Source organism: Piliocolobus tephrosceles, chromosome 7, assembly GCF_002776525.5.
Source record: "Piliocolobus tephrosceles isolate RC106 chromosome 7, ASM277652v3, whole genome shotgun sequence".
Taxonomy (NCBI): Eukaryota; Metazoa; Chordata; class Mammalia; order Primates; family Cercopithecidae; genus Piliocolobus; species Piliocolobus tephrosceles.
This window is the reverse complement of record NC_045440.1, coordinates 90,865,748-90,887,596: the sequence shown is the minus strand read 5'-3', so window position 1 is coordinate 90,887,596 and position 21,849 is coordinate 90,865,748. Positions and strand designations below refer to the sequence as shown.

Below are 21,849 nucleotides of genomic sequence, written 5' to 3'. Positions count from 1 at the left end.
CTTTGTACCTCTGGTAGAATACAGCTGTGAATCTGTCTGGTCCTGGACTTTTTTTGGTTGGTAGGCTATTCATTATTGCCTTCATTAAGGAGCATGTTATTGGTCTATTCAGGGATTCAACTTCTTCCTGGTTTAGTCTTAGGAGGGTGTATGTGTCCAGGAATTTATCCATTTCTTCTAGATTTTCTATAGTTTACTTGTGTAGAGGTGTTTATAGTATTATCTGATGGGAGTTTGTATTTCTGTGGGATTGGTGGTGATATCCCCTTTATCATTTTTTATTGTGTCTATTTGATTCTTCTCTCTTTCCTTCTTTATTAGTCTTGATAATGATCTATCAATTTTGTTGATCTTTTCAAGAAACCAGCTCCTGGATTCATTGATTTTTTGAGGCGTTGTTGGTGTCTCTATCTCCTTCATTTCTGCTCTTAGTAATTTCTTGCCTTCTGCTGGCTTTTGAACGTGTTTGCTCTTGCTTCTCTAGTTCTTTTAATTGTGATGTTAGGGTGTCAATTTTAGATCTTTCCTGCTTTCTCTTGTGGGCATTTAGTGCTATAAATTTCCCTCTACACACTGCTTTAAATGTGTCCCAGAGAGTCTGGTATATTGTGTCTTTTTTCTCATTGGCTTCAAAGAACATCTTTATTTCTGCTTTCATTTTGTTACGTACCCAGTAGTCATTCAGGAGCAGATTGTTCAGTTTCCTTGTAGTTGAGTGGTTTTGAGTGAGTTTCTTAATCCTCAGTTCTAGTCTGATTGCACTGTGGTCTGAGAGACAGTCTGTTACAATTTCTGTTCTTTTACATTTGCTGAGGAGTGCTTTACTTCCAACTATGTGGTCAATTTTGGAATAAGTGTGATGTGGTGCTGAGAATAATGTATATTCTGTTGATTTGGGGTGGGAGTCCTGTAGATGTCTATTAGGTCTGCTTGGTGCAGAGCTGAGTTCAATTCCTGGGTATCCTTGTTAACTTTCTGTCTCGTTGATCTATCTAATGTTGACAGTGGGGTGTTAAAGTCTCCCATTATTATTGTGTGGGAGTCTACGTCTCTTTGTAGGTCTCTAAGAACTTGCTTTATGGATCTGAGTGCTCCTGTATTGGGTGCATATATATTTAGGATAGTTAGCTCTTCTTGTTGAATTGATCCCTTTACTGTTATGTAATGGCCTTCTTTGTCTCTTTTGATCTTTGTTGGTTTCAAGTCTGTTTTATCAGAGACTAGGATTGCAACCCCTGCTTTTTTTGTTGTTTACCATTTGCTTGGTAGATCTTCCTCCATCCCTTTATTTTGAGCCTATGTGTGTCTCTGCACATGAGATGGGTCTCCTGAATACAGCACACTGATGGGTCTTGACTCTTTATCCAATTTGCCAGTCTGTGTCTTTTAATTGGAGCATTTAGCCCATTTACAGTTAAGGTTAATATTGGTATGTGTGAACTTGATCCTGTCATTATGATGTTAGCTGGTTATTTTGCTCATTAGTTGATGCAGTTGCTTCCTAGCATCGATGGTCTTTACAATTTGGCATGTTTTTGCAGTGGCTGGTACCAGTTGTTCCTTTCCAAGTTTAGTGCTTCCTTTAGGAGCTCTTGTAAGGCAGGCCTGGTGGTGACAAAATCTCTAAGCATTTGCTTGTCTGTAAAGGATTTTATTTCTCCTTCACTTATGAAACTTAGTTTGGCTGGATATGAAATTCTGAGTAGAAAATTCTTTTCTTTAAGAACGTTGAATATTGGCCCCCACTCTCTTCTGGCTTGTAGTTTCTGCCGAGAGATCTGCTCTTAGTCTGATGGGCTTCCCTTCGTGGGTAACCCGACCTTTCTCTCTGGCTGCCCTTAACATTTTTTCCTTCATTTCAACTTTGGTGAATCTGACAATTATGTGTCTTGGAGTTGCTCTTCTCGAGGAGTATCTTTGTAGCATTCTCTGTATTTCCTGAATTTGAATGTTGGCCTGCCTTGGTAGGTTGGGGAAATTTTCCTGGGTCATATCCTGAAGAGTGTTTTCCAACTTGGTTCCCTTCTCCCCATCACTTTCAGGTACACCAATCAGATGTAGATTTGGTCTTTTCACATAGTCCCATATTTCCTGGAGGCTTTATTCGTTTGGTTTTACTCTTTTTTCTCTAAACTTCTCTTCTCGCTTCATTTCATTCATTTGATCTTTAATCGCTGATACCCTTTCTTCCACTTGATCAAATCAGCTACTGAAGCTTGTGCATGTGTCACGTAGTTCTCATGCCATGGTTTTCAGCTCCATCAGGTCATTTAAGGTCTTCTCTATGCTATTTATTCTAGCTAGCCATTTGTCTAATCTTTTTTCAAGGTTTTTAGCTTCTTTGCAATGGGTTTGAACATCTTCCTTTAGCTTGGAGAAGTTTGTTATTACTGATCATCTGATGCCTTCTTCTCTCAACTCGTCAAAGTCATTCTGCATCCAGCTTTGTTTCATTGCTGGCGGGGAGCTGCATTCCTTTGGAGGAGAAAAGCTGCTCTAATTTTTAGAATTTTCAGCTTTTCTGCTCTGGTTTCTCCCCATCTTTGAGGTTTTGTCTACATTTGGTCTTTAATGATGGTGATATACAGATGGGGTTTTGGTGTGGATGTCCTTTCTGTTTGTTAGTTTTCCTTCTAACAGTCAGGACCCTCAGCTGCAGGTCTGTTTTGCTGGAGTTTGCTGGAATGTGCTGGAGGTCCACTCCAGATCCTGTTTGCCTGGGTACCACCAGCGGAGGCTACAGAACAGCAAATATTGCAGAAGAGCAAATGTTGCTGCCCGATCGTTCCTCTGGAATCTTCGTCTCAGAGCGGACCCAGCTGTATGAGGTGTCAGTCGGCCCCTATTGGGAGGTGTCTCCCAGTTAGGCTACTCAGGGGTCAGGGACCCACTTGCGGGAGCAGTCTGTCCGTTCTCAGATCTCAAACTCCGTGCTGGGAGAACCACTACTCTCTTGAAAGCTGTCAGACAGGGGCCTTCAAGTCTGCAGAAGTTTCTGCTGCCTTTTGTTCAGCTATGCCCTGCCCTCAGAGGTGGAGTCTACAGAGGCAGGCAGGCCTCTCTGAGCTTCGGTGGGCTCCACCCAGTTTGAGCTTCTGGGCCACTTTGTTTACCTATTCAAGCCTCAGCATTGGCGGACGCTCCTCCCCCAGTCTTGCTGTGGCCTTGCATTTCGATCTCAGACTGCTGTGCCAGCAGTGAGTGAGGTTCTGTGGGCGTGGGGCCATCCAAGCCAGGTGCAGGATACAATCTCCTGGTGGGCCGTTTGCTAAGACCATTGGAAAAGTGCAGTATTAGGGTGGGAGTGTCCCAATTTTCCAGGTACCATCTGTCAGGGCTTCCCTTTGCTAGGAAAGGGAATTTCCTGACTCCTTGCGCTTCCCTTATACCTCTTTTCTTTCTAAATTACAGTTGCAGGTATGTCTTTAGCAGTGTGAGAACGGACTAATACATCACTGAATAAATGTCATAGTTTAAACAATATATATAATATTTTTATATTATTTACAGCTAAATACATATTTTAAATCATATTTACATTTAGCATTGTCAGGATTGGTTCCAGAACAGACTTCCCTGCCCCAAACACACTCCTGAGAAAAAAAGTGAAGAGAAATAAACAATGCTTACTGCTCCATTAATCCAAGAAGCATAATCACTACAAAGGAAAGCAGCAAGATTTGCGAGCTCTTCTATAGTCCCCAGGCGACCACAGGGAATTCTGTCAATCATTTCTTTCTCAAATGTTCCAGTTGGGTCCATACGGCTAAAGGCACCCTTAGAAATTAAGAAAACAATTGGGTTGTGTTGGGTATTTCAATCAACTCCTTTCCTACTTAAGAAAATAATGTGTATAAAATGGCATGCTACTTATGCAGCTTAAAACCTTAGGCTTTGTAAGTAAAAAACAATTTCACCAAATTCTTCTTTAAAGAAAAAATAGATCACTGGAAAATATAACTCTTTTAATCTTAGTTTCTTCTATATAAAATGAGGATATCTATCTTAGCTACCTCACAAAACTGTTATAAGCATCAAATGAAAAAATGTATATAAAGGTACTCAAATATGTACAAGCTTATGTGGTAAAGGCAGTGGTATTACTGGCTTTTCATAAACACAGAAAAGTGGCTCATAGGAAATATTTAGGAGGAAATTCCTTTTCTTTCATCCCAAAATATTAGAAAAGGAAGAAAACAAGAATATAGAAATTCAATTAGATTCTAGAGAGAGAAAAACTATAACTAAATTTGCCAAACAATTTGCTTTCTGTCAGTGATGTGAAGGAACAAACCAAGACGAATTATGGATGTGCATGATTAATAAAAACAACTGATTTTTCTGTACTAGTGCCTTGAAGTTTAGGTGACAGTTTTCTTCAATAACGTGGCCATAAGGCAGAACAAACACTCACAGGACTCCATGAGAGACCTCCAGTCCTTCCCAGGAGGGTATAAAGCCCAGAGACAAGGGGTAGCAACTGGTCCCAATCTTGGTTCTAAAAAGTGCATGCTAGGGAGTTTCTACACCTCAGTTTTCTTTTAATCTCTTCAATAATAAATAGTTATTATTTGGGTACAACTCCTGTCTCAGTGGCTAGACTATAAACTCCTTAGTGGTAAGCACTTTCTCAGAGGTATTTCTGTATCTTTCTCAGTACCCTTGCATACAGTGAACAGTCAGTAAAGATAGGTTAAATAAATAAATAAAACGCAGGTGATTTTTCCCTAGATATTGGCATCCTGGAGAGAAGCATTTGTGTCTATAAGCCTCTTTTCAGATATGCTTAGGACAGGGCCACCCTGAATCATGTGTTTTAATGTTATGTTTTTAAGTTTCTTTCCACTAACTTTATTAGACTGTTTAGTATTGAATTGTCAGATAAATAAGACAGTCAATCAAGTTTCAATCACTCAGGAAGTTTTTATTTCTATTTCCCATCCTTTAAACTGCTAAATAAACTAATATGGACATTTCCAAGTTATTACTTAATACCCAGAGCTACCTATAACCCAAATATCCCTGAGTATTATTTTCCAATATGTTTACACAACTTAAACAAGTTACCAAATTTTGCCTGACCTTTCAACATTACATCTGGTTGGCATTATAAATACCTGCTTTAGGTGAAAACCAACAGAAGTGTGAGGGTGAAGTTATTTTGGGATAATGAGAGAGCAGAGAAGCTGTGGACATTCTGAGCAACACCTGTGACAACATTAGACATAATTACAAGTTGCAATGAGTATCTGCAAGGATTATTATTTACAGGTGAAATCCATGCTGTCAGAAGGATTCATAATCAGAGGGATGTGGGCGTTAGATGACATGCATAACTGACTGAGAGTGAAAGGGCACAAGCATGAGTCAAGGAAAATGCTACCTACCTATAGCAAGAGAAAGACTGTATAATAAGTTACTGGAGCATCCCTCAAACTATAAATATAGTTACATTTCCTTGATTTTTTTTTAAAAAAGGACGTCAGACAATGTAAGAGCCTTTAAAATGTCGTGAAGTTAACAAATACAGGACAATAACCACTGAAGCAAATCAGATAAAGTGCCAACACTGATGGCATAAAAGATCCCAAAAGATTAAGACACTGAAATTGACATTATGAAGAAATTGCATAACTGGTATATTCCTGCCCACCTCCTTATTTCTTATATTCGATAATGAATAAAGGCAAAGGCCTCTTCCCTAGAACCAGGGCTCTAAACCCAGGCATCTCTGGAAAGTCCTTTACAGAACAACCAGACTATATCTATCAGTGTTTCATTATTTAATCATTTACAACGTGATAACAAGCAAAATACAACTTACTTACTTTGGTTTTGATAGGCCCTGGTTGAATGACATTGAATCGCATTCCGTATTTACTCCATTCAGCTGCAAGAGACCTAAAAATTAAAATCAACAACATACATTCTGAGATATTATACCATATGTTAAAAACAGTAATAACTGAGACTCACTAGATGCTTACTACATGTCAGAGATTACAACCTGAAGAAGTAGGTACTATTATTGTTCCCTATATTACAGATAATGTAACTAAGGCACAGAAAGGTTAAATCATTTTCTCTACGTCAAATGGCCAATTTGTCAATCTGAAGAGGTCTAGCTTCAGTCTATACCCTTAGTCACTCTACTGTACAACCTAACCTTTACATTTTCGTGTCCTTAACCACTATGCTATACCACCTACCATTTGTAGTTTAGAATATGAAGTCCAATGTCAATATACATTTTTAGAGTAGGTATTCATTACTCACATAAAAACATGAGTGCTTTATGCCCTTCCCTCACATTTTCTGGAGTTCAGTCTTATAGTTACAAAGTTCATTATAACTTTACTCATAGCACTGTACATTGGATTATAACGTCTATAACATCACAAGTGTTTTGAGTAAAAGATTACATCAACTGAAAATATTAACCACATCCATGTCTAACTAGGCTTTAATATAATTGTTGAACTAAACTTGAAAGGAAATAGGAATCTAACAAAATCTTGCTTAATGTCCTGAAGCAAAATATAACACTAATAGCAAACAAAGAACTTCAAAGGAACTTGTTTTAAAAGCTTACTTTACAGATAGCTCTTTTAAAATCTAAATTCATTTTAGGAATTTACATTCATACATATATTTGTGTGTATATATACTTAATGTAATTTCAAATAATGACAAGGTAGCTTAAAAGAATACATATAATGCAAATGAGGAAGACAGGGTAATTTGAAAGAAAGAAGGAAAGAAAAAAAAGCAAGATAGCGAGAAAAGCCAGGATAACAAAATATAATGGAGCCAAGAATGAAGTTAATATCTAAATTTACTGAAGTGTGTGACATTCCATATAACTGCAACAGTCACATCACAAACTGGTATCTATTCATCCCATGACTCTATACAAAAAAGGTAAGCCTAATCAGTTACACAATCCACAGTACCCATAAAGAAAAAGCAGGCTAATTGTTCCGGAAAAGCACAATTGTTTCTAATACGAAAAATTGTTTAAGTCTTTCTAGACTTACAAAAGGAAAATTGTGTAGTATAACAATCTCCTTAAGATACTGTATCTTTGCAATAGATAAAATGAGCTAAGTTCAAAGTTGACAAATGGGATCTAATTAAACCAAAGAGCTTCTGCACAGCAAAAGAAAGCATCAACAGAGTGAACAGGCAACCTACAGAATGGGAGAAAAGCTTTGCAATCTATCCATCTGATAAAGGGCTAATATCCAGAATCTACAAAGAACTTAAAGAACTTAAACAAATTAAACACAAACAACCCCATCAAAAAGTGGCCAAAGGATATGAACAGACACTTCTCAAAAGAAGACATTTATGCAGCCAACAAACTATGAAAAAAAAAAAAGCTCATCATCACTGATCATTAGAGAAATGCAAATCAAAACCACAATGAGATACCATCTCACGCCAGTTAGAATGACAATCATTAAAAAGTCAGGAAACAACAGATGCTGGAGGGGATGTGGAGGAATAGGAATGCTTTTACACTGTTGGTGGGAGTGTAAATGAGTTCAGCCATTGTGGGAGACAGTGTGGCGATTCCTCAAGGATCTAGAACCAGAAATACCATTTGACCCAGCAATCCCATTACTGGGTATTACCCAAAGGATTATAAATTATTCTATTATAAAGACACATGCACACATATGTTCATTGCAGCATTGTTCTTAATAGCAAAGACTTAGAACCAACCCCAATGCCCATCAATGATAGACTGGATAAAGAAAATGTGGCACATATACACCATGGAATACTATGCAGCCATAATAAAGGATGAGTTCATATACTTTGCAGGGAAGTGGATGAAGCTGAAAACCATCATTCTGAGCAAACTATCGCAGGAACAGAAAATCAAACACTGCATGTCCTCATTCATAAATGGGAGCTGAACAATGAGAACACATGGACATAGGGAGGGGAATATCACACACCGGGCCTGTCGAGGGTTGGGAAACTAGGAGAGGGATAGCATTAGAAGAAACACCTAATGTAAATGACGGGTTGATGGGTGCTGCAAACTACTAGGGCACAAGTATACCTATGTAACAAACCTGCACATTCTGCACATGTATCCCAGAATGTAAAGTAAAATAATTTTAAAAATGGGCTAAGTTCTATGAAACTATCAGACATCCATTAATACAGTCTTACAGCATCACTTCAAAGGCCAATTCAGTAAAACCAGTTCTACAGAATAGGGTACATATAATCTAAAGACAGCCTGTTAATCTGACTTAATCCATGAATGTATTTTAGAGAAATGGGTGGGCTGTATCTCTTTCAGACAGAACATACATAAAAATTGCTTCTCTGAGTGATGTTTTTGACAAACTTCATTGCCATAGCTACTCTGGGCATTTATTTATAGTGTATCTACTCTAAATTGTTTCATGTCTTAATAGAATTACTGTACTGAGCAGAGTCTATATTATCCTATGAAAAACTGAGCAACCTGTTAAGAAAATCTGCCTAGAGGAAAAGCCATCCTCTCTGTGCTCAGAGGTGTCTCAGATACATTTGTTCAATTGCTAGCATGATCTTTCAACTGTCATTAAGCTAGCTGATATACTGAAGAACTACTGTAACCTGACAATGAATCTACCTCATACAGTTAGCTCTGCATGTTAAGATGCTAAGAACAATATATTCAATATGTTAGCTATTATTATTGTTCATTCAACAAATGTTTATCATATACTTACCATGTATCAATACTATAAATATTGCTTAGCCTCAAATAAAGTCAGTCCCTGCTCTCAAAAGAGCAGTCCCTCCCTCTCAAGAGAGGTGAGCTTGGTTATATAATGAATTAGTTACTAGGCTGGGAATTGTGTGATGTGAGCCATACCTGCTTAAAAGAAGAAGAACCTAAGTGGGAGTGACAGGGAAGGCTTCTCTGAAGAGGTAACATTTGAGCTGACGGGTGAAGAAGGATTAGGAGTTTGCTGCAAAGGCAGGGGAAAGGAGAAGCTGACAGATTAAGAAGGTAGGATGGTGACACGGTTTGGCTCTGTGTCCCCACCCAAATCTCACGCTGAATTGTAATAATCCCCACATGTCAAGGGTGGGACCAGGTAGACAAAACAGAATCCTGAAGGCAGTTTTCCCCATGCTATTCTCGTGATAATGAGTGAGTTCTCTCACAAGATCTCACAGTTCTATAAGCGGCTTCCCCCTTCACACGGCAGTCATTCTCTCTCTTGCTGCCCTGTGAAGAGGGGCCTTCCACCATGATTGTAAGTTTACTGAGGCCTCCCTAGCCATGTGGAACTGTGAGTCAATTAAAGCTCTTTTCTTTATAAATTACCCAGTCTCAGGTATTTCTTCGCAGCAGTGTGAGAACGGACTAATACAGATGGAGAAAGGAAGACAGCCAAGGCATATGGGTCAGTATGAGTAAAGGACAAGGGCCCAAACAACATGTAGAATTTGGAAACCTATAATGCCTTATTTAGTATGACTGTGTACTATAAAGTATGAGAAGAAGGTTGATGGCAACTCAAGCTGTAAAGGAAGGCACATGTTTACTGAGCATCTATTATACGCAGGAACACAATAAAAGCAGCACCAAATCAGTTCTTAAAGGACATGAGATGAAAAGCTCTAACAAGATTGAAGGGTTCTCACAAAACAAATATTGACATTGAACAAATGCTGCCAAAATAGTCAAGTTCTCATCCTTTATTTCCAACACCACATGACCTTAAAAATGGTAATTATCTCTATTCAGACTCAGATTCAGCTTGTGAATAAATATTTCTTTCTATCTCAAACTAATGTGTATTTACTGACTTAAATATTAAAAATGCTCTGGGACTACTAAAAGAAGAGTACCATAATTCAGCTCAACAAGCATGGAGCACCAGCTATGGACCAGAACCTTCTGGGTAATGAGGATGCAAACATATGGCCCTTTCTCTCACAGAACTCACGCTGAAGTGGGGAAGTCAGATTGCTTAATGTTATGTTAACGGAGAAACCCCATCTCTACTGAAAGTACAAAATTAGCCAGGTGCGGTGGCATATGCCTGTAATCCCAGCTATTTGGAAGGCTGAGGCAGGAGAATCACTTGAACCCAGGAGGCACAGGTTGTGGTGAGCCAAGATCGCACCACTGCACTCCAGCTGGCCATGCCCTGCTCTCTGCCTCTGCTATATTGGTATATTACCTTCATTTTAGAATCTACTTATTAATGTTTGTCCTCTCACTAGATTGGATTAAACAAAGTTTTAAGGCAGAGAGGAGGAAATGATTACAGAGAAAACATCCCAAAGGAAGTAAGCAAAATATCACAGCAAAATTCCAACAACAGTATAACTCAGGCATAGACATATGAAAGCTGTATGTACATTTAGGGAAACATGGAACAGTTAATGGAAATTAAAGCATGGAAATAATAAATGGAATAGTAAAAAATGTAAACTCAGCTGACAATGAGGACTGTTCTATTTCCATCACTATCATATCCCTAGGATGAAGCACATATAAGGTATACAATAAATATTTATTGAATAAATAAATTAATTAACAATAGCCAGAGACAAGTCTGTTTAGAATGCCATAGTGAGTTCTGGCTTTTATTCCAAAGAGTGACAGGAAATGATCTAAGATTTTTAGCTGGGGAGTGTCGTGAGCAGACATATATGTTCTTAGAAAGATAATTCTGGTGAAAATGTGAATAAAAAATACAAGGGGAAGAGACTGGTAGCAAAGAAATATACTGTGATTACAGCAAGCCAGACAAGCAATGAAATGATGAGAATCCCCATTTTAACAAAGACAATGGAGAACAAATTCAAAAAGCAATCATGGCTGGGTGTGGTGGCTCATGCCTGTAATCCCAGCACTTTGGGAGGCTAAGGCAGGATGATTTCTTGAGGTCAGAAGTTCCAGACCAGCCTGGGCAACACAGTAAGACCTCATCTCTACAAAAAATTTTTAAAAATTAGCCAGGCACTGTGGCACCTCCCTGTAGTCCCAGCTACTTGGGAGGTTAAGGTGGGAGGATCGCTTGAGTCTGGGAGATTAAGGCCGCAATAAGCTGTGATTGCGCCACTGCAATCCAGCTTGGGCAACAGAGTGAAGTCCTGTCTCAGAAAAAAAAAAAAAAAAAAAAAAAGCAGTTATACTCTGCCGAGAAAGGTCACTGGACTTGGCAAGTGCTCATAGTCTGTGTTAGTCCAATTAACCTTAAACAGTATGTGCAATAAAAGAATAAAGATGTGCTTATGAGAGGGGTTAGGGATGACACTGATAAAGATCTTTAGGAGAGCAAAAAAGCTATAATTCTGTGGTGTCTAATACATAACCACTAGCCATATACAGCTATTAATTTTTAAAATTTAGTTTCTCAGTCACAGTGGGATATTCCAAGGGTTCAATATCTGCATGTGGCTACCGGATAGTGCATATTTACAGAACATTTCTATCACTGCAGAAAGTTCCACAGGACAATGCTGCTATAGACAAACAAGACTTATCTGGGAGATAAAATGTGTGTCTCATGGTGAATCCAAGTCTTTGTTTTACTTTTCTCTGGATGGACACCAGAAAGCTGGAATTTAGTTCCCTGCGCCACCAAACTGTATTAGTTACGTTCAGCAACAGGATTGACAAGGAAGTACTTACTTGCTCATGGCTTCCACACCTGCTTTGGCAGAAGCACTTGGTACTACAAAACCTGAACCAGTCTCAGCATAGATAGTGGTAATAGCAAGAAATGCTGCTCCTGAAATTTTAAAAGGATACAGTTGATTAGCAATATAGCTGTATCACTTCACATAAGGAAAACATGATTTATAAAAATGGGATCTGATTAAGAGGGTGTAAGAAAAACTGAAGTATTTTTTAAAACTTCACTCTAAATTAATGAGAGAATAAGAAAATTGATATGTCTTGCTACTAATCTTGTGATTTAGGATGGCCCAGTCTGCACTTACTTGGAATGCATGCCTGGTGAGTCAATACAAAAGCCCAAATCTCAGAGGCATGCCCCTATTGCACAGTGTATAATCAGCTGGTCAGAATTCCCATTAACTAAATACTACTTGAATAAGAATAAATCAGAATTAAAATTAAACTAGCAGGGACTTCTGCCTCCAGCCATAATGAACTTATCCTTCTGCTATAAACATCAAGAAAACTAAGTAAGATATATGCTACAATTATATACAGATACTGCACAGCAGGCAGGGAAGGACTATGATCTCTGAGAGAAGGAAAATGAATAAGCCCTGAGATACTCTAGATTTCTGCCTAAAGGTACTATATAGATGGAAGGATGAGGAGGAAATCTAAGCAGAAAATGGCATTCACACTGAGTTAAGAAGATAAGAGATTGGTTTGGGGAGCCTAAGGAAACTAAGGTTTCTAAGAGTTCCTCCAAGGAGGAAAGTAGGCAGAGATACTAACAGAACTCCATAAAGTTGCATGGAATCTCAATGAGTCTTTAGATAAATAATAAGCTATACATGTTTAGTGTGAGATTCCATGAGGCCAGGCAGAGAACAACTATCAGGAAGCTGTAAGTGATGCAATTCCCAGAGCTCGCATAGGGCTGGGAGACATGTGAGTTTTAAGTAGTTTCACTGAACATTCAGGGCTTTCAGTAGAGAGCTCAGAAAAAAAATGACTTAGTAGGAGGGTTAAATTAGCCCCAAAGTAAAGACTACTATATACTTGCTGAAATAAAGCTTTAAAATGACCCTTAAAAATGATTACGCTGATGCACAAGTAATTTAACAGCTTTCGAAAATAACAAAAAAATCACACACCTCAAAAAAATTAAAATACACACAGACACAAATACACAAAACAACATAGCATTCACAGCATGCAATAAAAAATTACTGCACATAAAGACACATAAACCTAACAAGGAGAAAAATGACTAATAGACAAAGAGTCCCAGAAATGACAGAGAAGACAGAAGTAGCAGACAAATAGCCTTTTAATGCTATTACAAATATTTTTAAAGATTTCACTGAAAATATTAATATGATGAGAAAAATGGAAAATACAAAATAGAAACCAATATGGCTTCTAAAGCAGAAAAATACAACATGTGAAATGAAAAACTGAACAAATAAGCTTAGCTGTAGAAGAAAAGATCCACAAATCTGAAGACACAGCAATATAAACTATCCAAAATGAAAGACAAATGGGAAAAAAAATCTGAGGAAAAACCCAGAATCTCACTGACCTGTGGAACAGTATCTAGCATTCTAACAAATGTATAATTGGAGTCACAGAGGAAGAAAATGTACTTGAATAAGGACTTAAAAAATTCCAAGTTTGGTAAAAACTGTAACTTACAGATGCAGAAAGCTAAATGAATCCCAAGCAGGATAAACAGGGAAAAAAAAAATCAAGACGTTGTCATAATCAATAACTGAAAACCAGTGATATATAGAATCTTAATAGCAGCCAAAGGTAAAAATAAACAATAAAAATACACAAACACAGATAAAAATTTTCATTGTCTTCTCATTTCTAAAAATAATATAAGTCAGAAGACAATGGAGCTACATTTTTAAGGTGCTGAAAGAAGCTTGTTAACTCTGAATTCCATATCCATCAAAAATACCCTTCAAAAATCAAGATGATATGAAAATGACATTATAGAGAAACTGAAATTGTCAAAAGGAAAGAAATAGTAAATATGCAGGTAAATATAAAATATTTTTTCTTGTTTTTTAAATTTCTTTTTAAAATAACTGTATAAAAGCTATATTAAAAAGTGACACTGTACATATAGTGGTCAATAGTGTCTAGGACACAGCAGGTTCTCAATAAATTAACTGAATGAGGCCAGGCACAGTGGCTCTCGCCTGTAATCCCAGCACTTTGGGAGACCAAGAGGAGCAGATCGCCTGAGGTCAGGAGTTCGAGACCAGTCTGGCCAACATGGTGAAACCCTGCCTCTACTAAAAACACAAAAATTAGCCGGGTGTGGTAGGGCATGCCTGTAATTCCAGCTACTCAGGAGGCTGAGGCAGGAAAATCACTTGAAACCAGGAGGCAGAGGATGCAGTGAGCCAAGATGATGCCATTGCACTCCAGGCTGGGTGACAAGAGCGAGACTCCATCTCAAAAAATAAATAAATAAATAAATAAATAAATAAATAAATAAATAAATAAATAAATAAACAAAGAAGGAAGGAAGGCTTAAAAGAGTAGTCTTTAGGTCCTGAGAAATCAGTGATTTTTCTACTTCTTATTTATTCATAACACTGGATAAGACAATAATATTTGCAAAAGGATCAAAATAAGTTTACATCTTTTACATAACAGTAAATACTTTTAGAAATTTAAATTTGAAGGACTACAAGGAAAGTATTTTGAAGAATATTCAGATAAGTTTTTTCTCTGCTCCATATATTTAGTTTCTCTTTCTCTCAGCATTTTCCAGAGTAGAAAGAAAACTCAGCACATCCTGGGAAACACGGGGGTGGAGGAGGGGGCAGGAATACCATTTTGAGGATAGGAAAAAATAAGAATGGTTATGTTAGTCATTCTGGTAACTCCTTTTATATATCAAACAGGCTTTCAGATCGCTGAAAATTACTTTGCTTCCAAAATCGTACTCTGTGAAAGAGGAGGGATGTAGAACATTAGTGAGCTCCATTACAGTACACTGACAACAGATGCTAACTGCATCATTCTTATAGCAAAATTACAAAAAAAAAAAAAAACTGCTTTAAAAGTGACAAATACAAAGCAAATGCTCCAATGGAAAGTGCACTATCTTTCAACTAAGACTGAACAGATACATTTCTCCAAGTGTGGAAAAGGAGTTAAGCCATCCTAACACAATTTAGATGCCGAAATGAAAGTTATTTTACTATTCTCTTTATCCCTTTAGGTTTTATTTTCTCAGCGTAGAAAATTTGGGTAGCCCACCTCTTAGAATGAGATACTGTGGCTTTTAATTCTCCTGAGTGTAATAGGGAGATAAAAGTTTGAAACTGCACTGTTCCAATAGCATTAATGCTGCAAGGTGAAACAATTAGTAGCTTCAGAAAAATGAACAGTGGTGCTAAAGTGCAAAGTAAAGAATTCCTAGATCCCCAGGGTTAGTCACATTTATTTTCCTTCTTGTACAGAGGCCCATTATTTCAATTAGAATAACTGCCCATAGAAAAGCATTATAAAAGGCAGGTTTCTAACAGCTCAGAGCAGACAACAGAAATGAATCTATATTATTAATGAGGTTAAGAAAATAGAGAAGGGAAGCAGTAAATGAAATAAATATGCTAGCCCATCCTTCGTTATTTTGAAAAGGAAAAAATAGTAATAAAAGAACATCAAAAATCATATTATCTATCAAAAAAGCTATGATACGTGCAAGATTATGATTTAAAAGATTCAAAAGCTTTAAAATCTGGTTTCAGTACAAACTATGAAAATTGAAAGATTCACTAAACAATTTTAGTTCCAGTGACCAACAGAAGGGGAATAGTATAGATACCTGGGTTCAGAAATTGATTCCACTATTTACTAGCTGTAGAGCTATGAGACTTTGGGGAAGTCGCATCCCTGCTCTGGACCCTAGATTTATCTCCTGTAAAACAGGAACATAGGGAGTGTCCAGCAAATGTCATTAGATTCTAAGAACTACTTGTTAATTTACTGCTGCTACTGATTCCACCTATTACTTTTCTGCTGTCATGCAAAAAGACTGCCATTTACTACCTGTATATTAATAATCTGGCAAGTTGTGTTACGAAACATCACCAGAATGGAAGGTAACTTTATAAGCCAAGATTCCAACAGGCATCCCAGGCCCCTAGTTTCATGGACACATCTAAGACTTTGTTGAACCGCCGGTAGGTCAGGGCTGCTACACATGGTTGAGCAGTGTATAAGGGTGCCATATCTAAGGAAGCATGTTTTACATTACAGACATTACATGATTATTTACTTATTTCAAAATTTTCTGGTTGTTCTGAAGGTTTCCTTTCTAACAAGACAAGAAATATGTGTGGGCAGAATGACCCCACTTAAAGATCCCATGCCCTAATTCTTAAGAACTGAATTTCTTATTTTACATGGCAAAATAACTTTGAAGATGTTAAGAAAGATTACAGAATTTAAGAGAGGGACCTTTCTGGGATTATCCAAGTAACACAGTCTAATCACATAAACCCTTAAAAACAGATAACTTTCTCTGGCTGTAGTCAGAAAGATGAATTTTAAGGAGCAGGCAAGAGAGATGTGGTAGAAGGGAAAGTCAGTCCCCAAGCATGAGAAAGACATATTGTGGTATTGCTGGCTCTGAGATGTACCAGTCCCTATGTAAGGATCAGAGAGAGGTCCCTAGGAGATAGGGTGGCCCTCAGCTGACAGCAACCATGAACATATACACTTCAGTCCTACAACCACAAGAAACTTGATTCTTCCAATGACCTGAATGAGCCTGGATATAAAGTCTTTCTAGAGCCTCCAAGATATGAGCTCTGCTGGGTGACTCCTTGATATTAGCCTATAAGATCTGAAGCAGAGAAACCAGTCAAGCAACTCTGTGCATTTACTTGTGAAAAACAGAATTATAAAATTATAAGTGTATGATATATTAAGCTGTTAAGTTTGTGGTCATTTGTTGTAGCCACAATGGGGGACTAGCATAGTATATCATATCAATTTTCTAGCAAACAGAAATAAAGTATCTTAAGAATTTTTTTTAATCCTTGTTTAACTTTACCTATCACCAAAGGATAAAGTCCGCATTGCTTGGCCTCATCTCCTACCCCTTCAGACATTATACGTCACATATAAGCAACACTGAACTCCTTGTATACCTAAATACACAACTGAGCTGTTGGTTGCAGTTCTATCTCTTCTACTATTATTGCTAGCAATTAATCTTACTGACAATCATGGTAAGAAGACAAACTTCTCTGTCTTTTTGATGGGAGCACAGAGGATACCTGTCTCCCGGCCATTTTTCAATGAGAGCCCATATGAAAATCTAAAAATCTTTAATTCTCTAAAAGCTACTCAAAATAGGACTATAACATTTAAAAACTAGAATAACCTTATATAAACAATATTATCTACTAAGGAAACACTTTTCTCATTTAAACATTTAATATAAATACATCCCTCATGTAGGCTGTTATTTTTAAGTTTAATTATAATAAGTGATATCAGGGCTCTGGTTTTTCTAACCAATTTTAATTATGAGTCAAAACCTAAGTTTCAGATAGTTGATGGTCCCCTTGTAAAAGATGTAAAAATACACTTACCTTGGAAGAAACTTAACATTTTCTTTCATAATTAACATTTACGGAGTACTAGTCTGGCCCAGGAACTATTCTTAACACTTTACAGACACTGGCTCATATAATCATTAGAGCAATCCTAGGAGAAAGGCTTTATTATTAACATTACTTTACAGAAAAGACAGGCACAGCAAGCTGATCTGTCCAAGTTGACAGGACTAACAAGTATTAACCAGGATTGGAACCAGGCAGTTAGGCTCTAGAGCCTGCACTCTTAACTACTATGTAACTACTACTGCCTTGCCAAGACATTTCTAATTACTACCTAGAAATAAAAAATAATTCCTTTTCAAAATTCCCAAATCACTTTACCTTTACCTTATCTTCAAAAAACACCAAAATAAGGTACACAGTTGCTCTAAGAAATTTTAACAGATGAGGTTGAACTCTCCCATCAAACGAGATGACTCTACAAAAAGTGATTTTAAAAGGATACTAATACTGCCTTAATAAATTTCAACAGATAACTAAAAATGTGTTTTAAAATATTCTTTAGATGTACCCACTGTTCTAGAAAAAATGTCTGGACACAATATAAAAAATGTACTCATGTGGTTCTTATATACGCTAAGCAACATACACCTTGCACTCACACTACTGACAAATAAGGAAAGCCTTCCACTATGCTCTACTCTTCCCACTTCTGAAACAAGGTGCATTTGCCAAATCATGAGTGAACTCCCATTCACAATTGCTTCAAAGAGAATAAAATACCTAGGAATCCAACTTACAATGGATGTGAAGGACCTCTTCAAGGAGAATTACAAACCACTGCTCAACGAAATAAAAGAGGACACAAACAAATGGAAGAACATACCATGCTCATGGATAGGAAGAATCAATATTGTGAAAATGGCCATACTGCCCAAGGTAATTCATAGATTCAATGCCATCCCCATCAAGCTACCAATGACTTTCTTCACAGAATTGGAAAAAACTACTTTAAAGTTCATATGGAACCAAAAAAGAGCCCACATTGCCAAGACAATCCTAAGTCAAAAGAAGAAAGATGGAGGCATCATGCTACCTGACTTCAAACTATACTACAAGGCTATGGTACCCAAAACAGCATGATACTGGTACGAAAACAGAGATATAGACCAATGGAACAGAACAGAGCCCTCAGAAATAATACCACACATCTACAGCCATCTGACCTTTGACAAACCTGACAAAAACAAGAAATGGGGAAAGGATTCCCTATTTAATAAATGGTGCTGGGAACACTGGCTAGCCATATGTAGAAAGCTGAAACTGGATCCCTTCCTTATACCTTATATGAAAATTAATTTCAAGATGGATTAAAGACTTAAATGTCAGATCTAAAACCATAAAAACCCTAGAAGAAAACTTAGGCAATACCATTCAGGACATAGGCATGGGCAAGGACTTCATGTCTAAAATACCAAAAGCAACGGCAACAAAAGCCAAAATTGAGAAATGGGATCTAATTAAACTGAAGAGTTTCTGCACAGCAAAAGAAACTACCATCAGAGTGAGAATATTTTTACAAGAATATTTTTACAATCTACCCATCTGACAAAGGGTTAATATCCAGAATCTACAAAGAACATAAAGAAATTTACAAGAAAAAAATCAACCCCATCAAAAAGTGGGTGAAGGATATGAACAGACACTTCACAAAAGAAGACATTTATGCAGCCAATAGACACATGAAAAAATGCTCACCATCACTGGCTATCAGATAAATGTAAATCAAAACCACAATGAGATACCATCTCACATCAGTTAGAAGGGCGATCATTAAAAAGTCAGGAAACAAGATGCTGGAGAGGATGTGGAGAAATAGGAACACTTTTACACTGTTGGTGGGACTATAAACTAGTTCAACCATTGTGGAAGACAGTGTGGCAATTCCTCTAGGGTCTAGAACCAGAAATACCATTTGACCCAGCCATCCCATTACTGGGGATATACCCAAAGAATTATAAATCATGCTGCTATAAAGACACATGCACATGCATGTTTATTGTGGCATTATTCACAATAGCAAAGACTTGGAACCAACCCAAATGTCCATCAATGACAGACTGGATTAAGAACATGTGGCACATATACACCATGGAATACTATGCAGCCACAAAAAAGGATGAGTTCATGTCCTTTGTAGGGGCATGGATGAAGCTGGAAACCATCATTCTTGGCAAACTACTGCAAGAACAGAAAACCAAACGTCGCATGTTCTCACTCATAGGTGGGAATCGAACAAGAGAACACTTGGACACAGGAAGGGGAACATCACACACTGGGGCCTGTTGTGGAGTTGGGGGAGGGGGGAGGGATAGCATTAGGAGATATACCTGATGTCAATGACCAGTTAATGGGTGTAGCACACCAACATCGCACATGTATACAAATGTAACAAACCTGTATGTTGTGCACATGTACCCTAGAACATAAAGTATTAAAAAAAAAAAAACATCAGGAAACAACAGGTGCTGGATAGGATGGGGAGAAATAGGAACACTTCTACACTGTTGGTGGGACTGTAAACTAGTTCAACCATTGTGGAAGACAGTGTGGTGATTCCTCAAGGATCTAGAACTAGAAATACCATTTGACCCAGCCATCCCATTACTGGGGATATACCTGAAGGATTATAAATCATGCTGCTATAAAGACACATGCACACGTATGTTTATTGTGGCCCTATTCACAATAGCAATTCACAAAAGACTTGGAACCAACCCAAATGTCCATCAATGATAGACTGGATTAAGAAAATGTGGCACATATACACCATGGAATACTATGAAGCCATAAAAACGGATGAGTTCATGTCCTTTGTAGGGACATGGATGAAGCTGGAAACCATCATTCTCAGCAAACTATCACAGGGACAGAAAACCAAACACCGCACGCTCTCACTCACAGGTGGGAACTGAACAGTGAAAACACTTAGACACAGGGCAGGGAACATCACACACCGGGGCCTGTGATGGGGTAGGGGGAGGGGGGAGGGATAGCATTAGGAGATACACCTCATGTAAATGACGGGTTAATGGGTGCAGTACACCAACATGGCACAAGTATACATATGTAACAAACCTGCACGTTGTGCACAGGTACCCTACCTAGAACTTAAAGTATAATAATAATAATAATTTTTTTAAAAAGCTATCAGCAAACTAGATATAGGAGAGAACTTCCTAAAGCTGATAAAGGATATTTATGAAAACTTACAGGTAAATCATAATTAACAGTGAAAAACTAATTGCTTTCCTCCATGTATTTGATTTGTTCTTAATAGTAGGAAAAAGCAGAATCTAAGTTTTTACCACTACTATTCAATATTTTAGTGAAGGTCCCATCCAGTAAAATAAGGCAAGAAAGAAAATAAAAGGCTTATCAATTGGGAAGGAAAATATAAAAACTATCTTTTTTTCACTATCAGTATTACCAATGTAGAAAATCCAAAGGAATCTAAACAAACAAACCAAAAAAAAAAAAAACTGTAATAACCATTGAGCTTAGTAAGCTCCTAGGGAAAACATCAATACACAAAACTAATCCATTGTATTTCTAAATACTACAAGAAAAGAAAAGAACTAGAAAATACCATTTAGAAAACAGTGCCATTTGCAATAGCACCAAAAATTTAAATACTTTGGGAGAAAGTTAACAAAACTTGTACAATGCCTGTGCAAAACACTGCTGATAGAAATTAAAGAAGACCTAAATAAATGGTGAGAGATACCATGTTGCAAGATTGGAAGACATGATATTGTTAAAAATGTCACGCTTCAGTTCCTTGACTGTCAATCCAGTACCAGGACAAATCCTTTACCGTTTACTCCCCTCAGTCCAGTGGTCCAAGTTTTCTAAGCTCTGTCGGCTTATAGCATCAATAACTGACAGGAATCTTGGAAGACTAAAAACTGGCTTCCATCTTTTAAAAAGGTATCTTATCTAATATATTTTTAATGAAGCCCATAGAATTTTAATCCAATGTGATGAACAAAAATAGATCAGAGTCTATGTTAAAATGAAAGACAATAATGAGGAAAGAAGGGAGAGTCAGACAGAAATCGAGTGTCAGAGATGAGCAAGGGAAGAAATAAGGGACAATGAGGCAAAGAAGGACAAAGAAACAAAAGAGACATATGAAGAGAGAAACAGAGAACCAAAAATGAGGAGCTGACAGAGGCAGAGCAGTAGAGAATGAGATTGAGACATGAGCAAGGGGTAGGGCGAGAGAATCAGAGGCAGAGACACAGGACAGATACAGAGATCAAGGTTCCTCAGACAGAGAAGGGAAGAGAGACGAGTCACACTCTTTCCTGTCCCCCTTCTCACTCCTATCCATCTTCCCGCCCCCCATGGAAAAAAAAAAATCAAACACTTATCATCCAAACTCCAATTATAAATCACATCCATTCTGCCGTCATGGAAATGAGTAACCAGGAATTTCAATTTCAATGAGTGCATAGAAAGGATGGAAGCTATTAGTGTGTGTGAGCAGACACACACACACACACACACACACACACACACACACACACACACACA

At 37.6% G+C, this 21,849-nt stretch overlaps 1 protein-coding gene across 1 annotated transcript in view; it reads right to left on the bottom strand.

Annotated features, from left to right (window-relative positions):
* Window positions 1-21,849, bottom strand: part of DECR1 (2,4-dienoyl-CoA reductase 1) — a 45,853-nt gene that overhangs the window by 3,554 nt on the left and 20,450 nt on the right. Inside the window, exons 6-8 of the mRNA XM_023222845.2 lie at window positions 11,666-11,765; window positions 5,829-5,901; window positions 3,631-3,777 (exon numbers count right to left, since the gene is read on the bottom strand). Of these exons, the coding sequence (XP_023078613.2) occupies window positions 3,631-3,777; window positions 5,829-5,901; window positions 11,666-11,765 (320 nt within the window). The remainder of the gene's footprint in view (window positions 1-3,630; window positions 3,778-5,828; window positions 5,902-11,665; window positions 11,766-21,849) is intronic.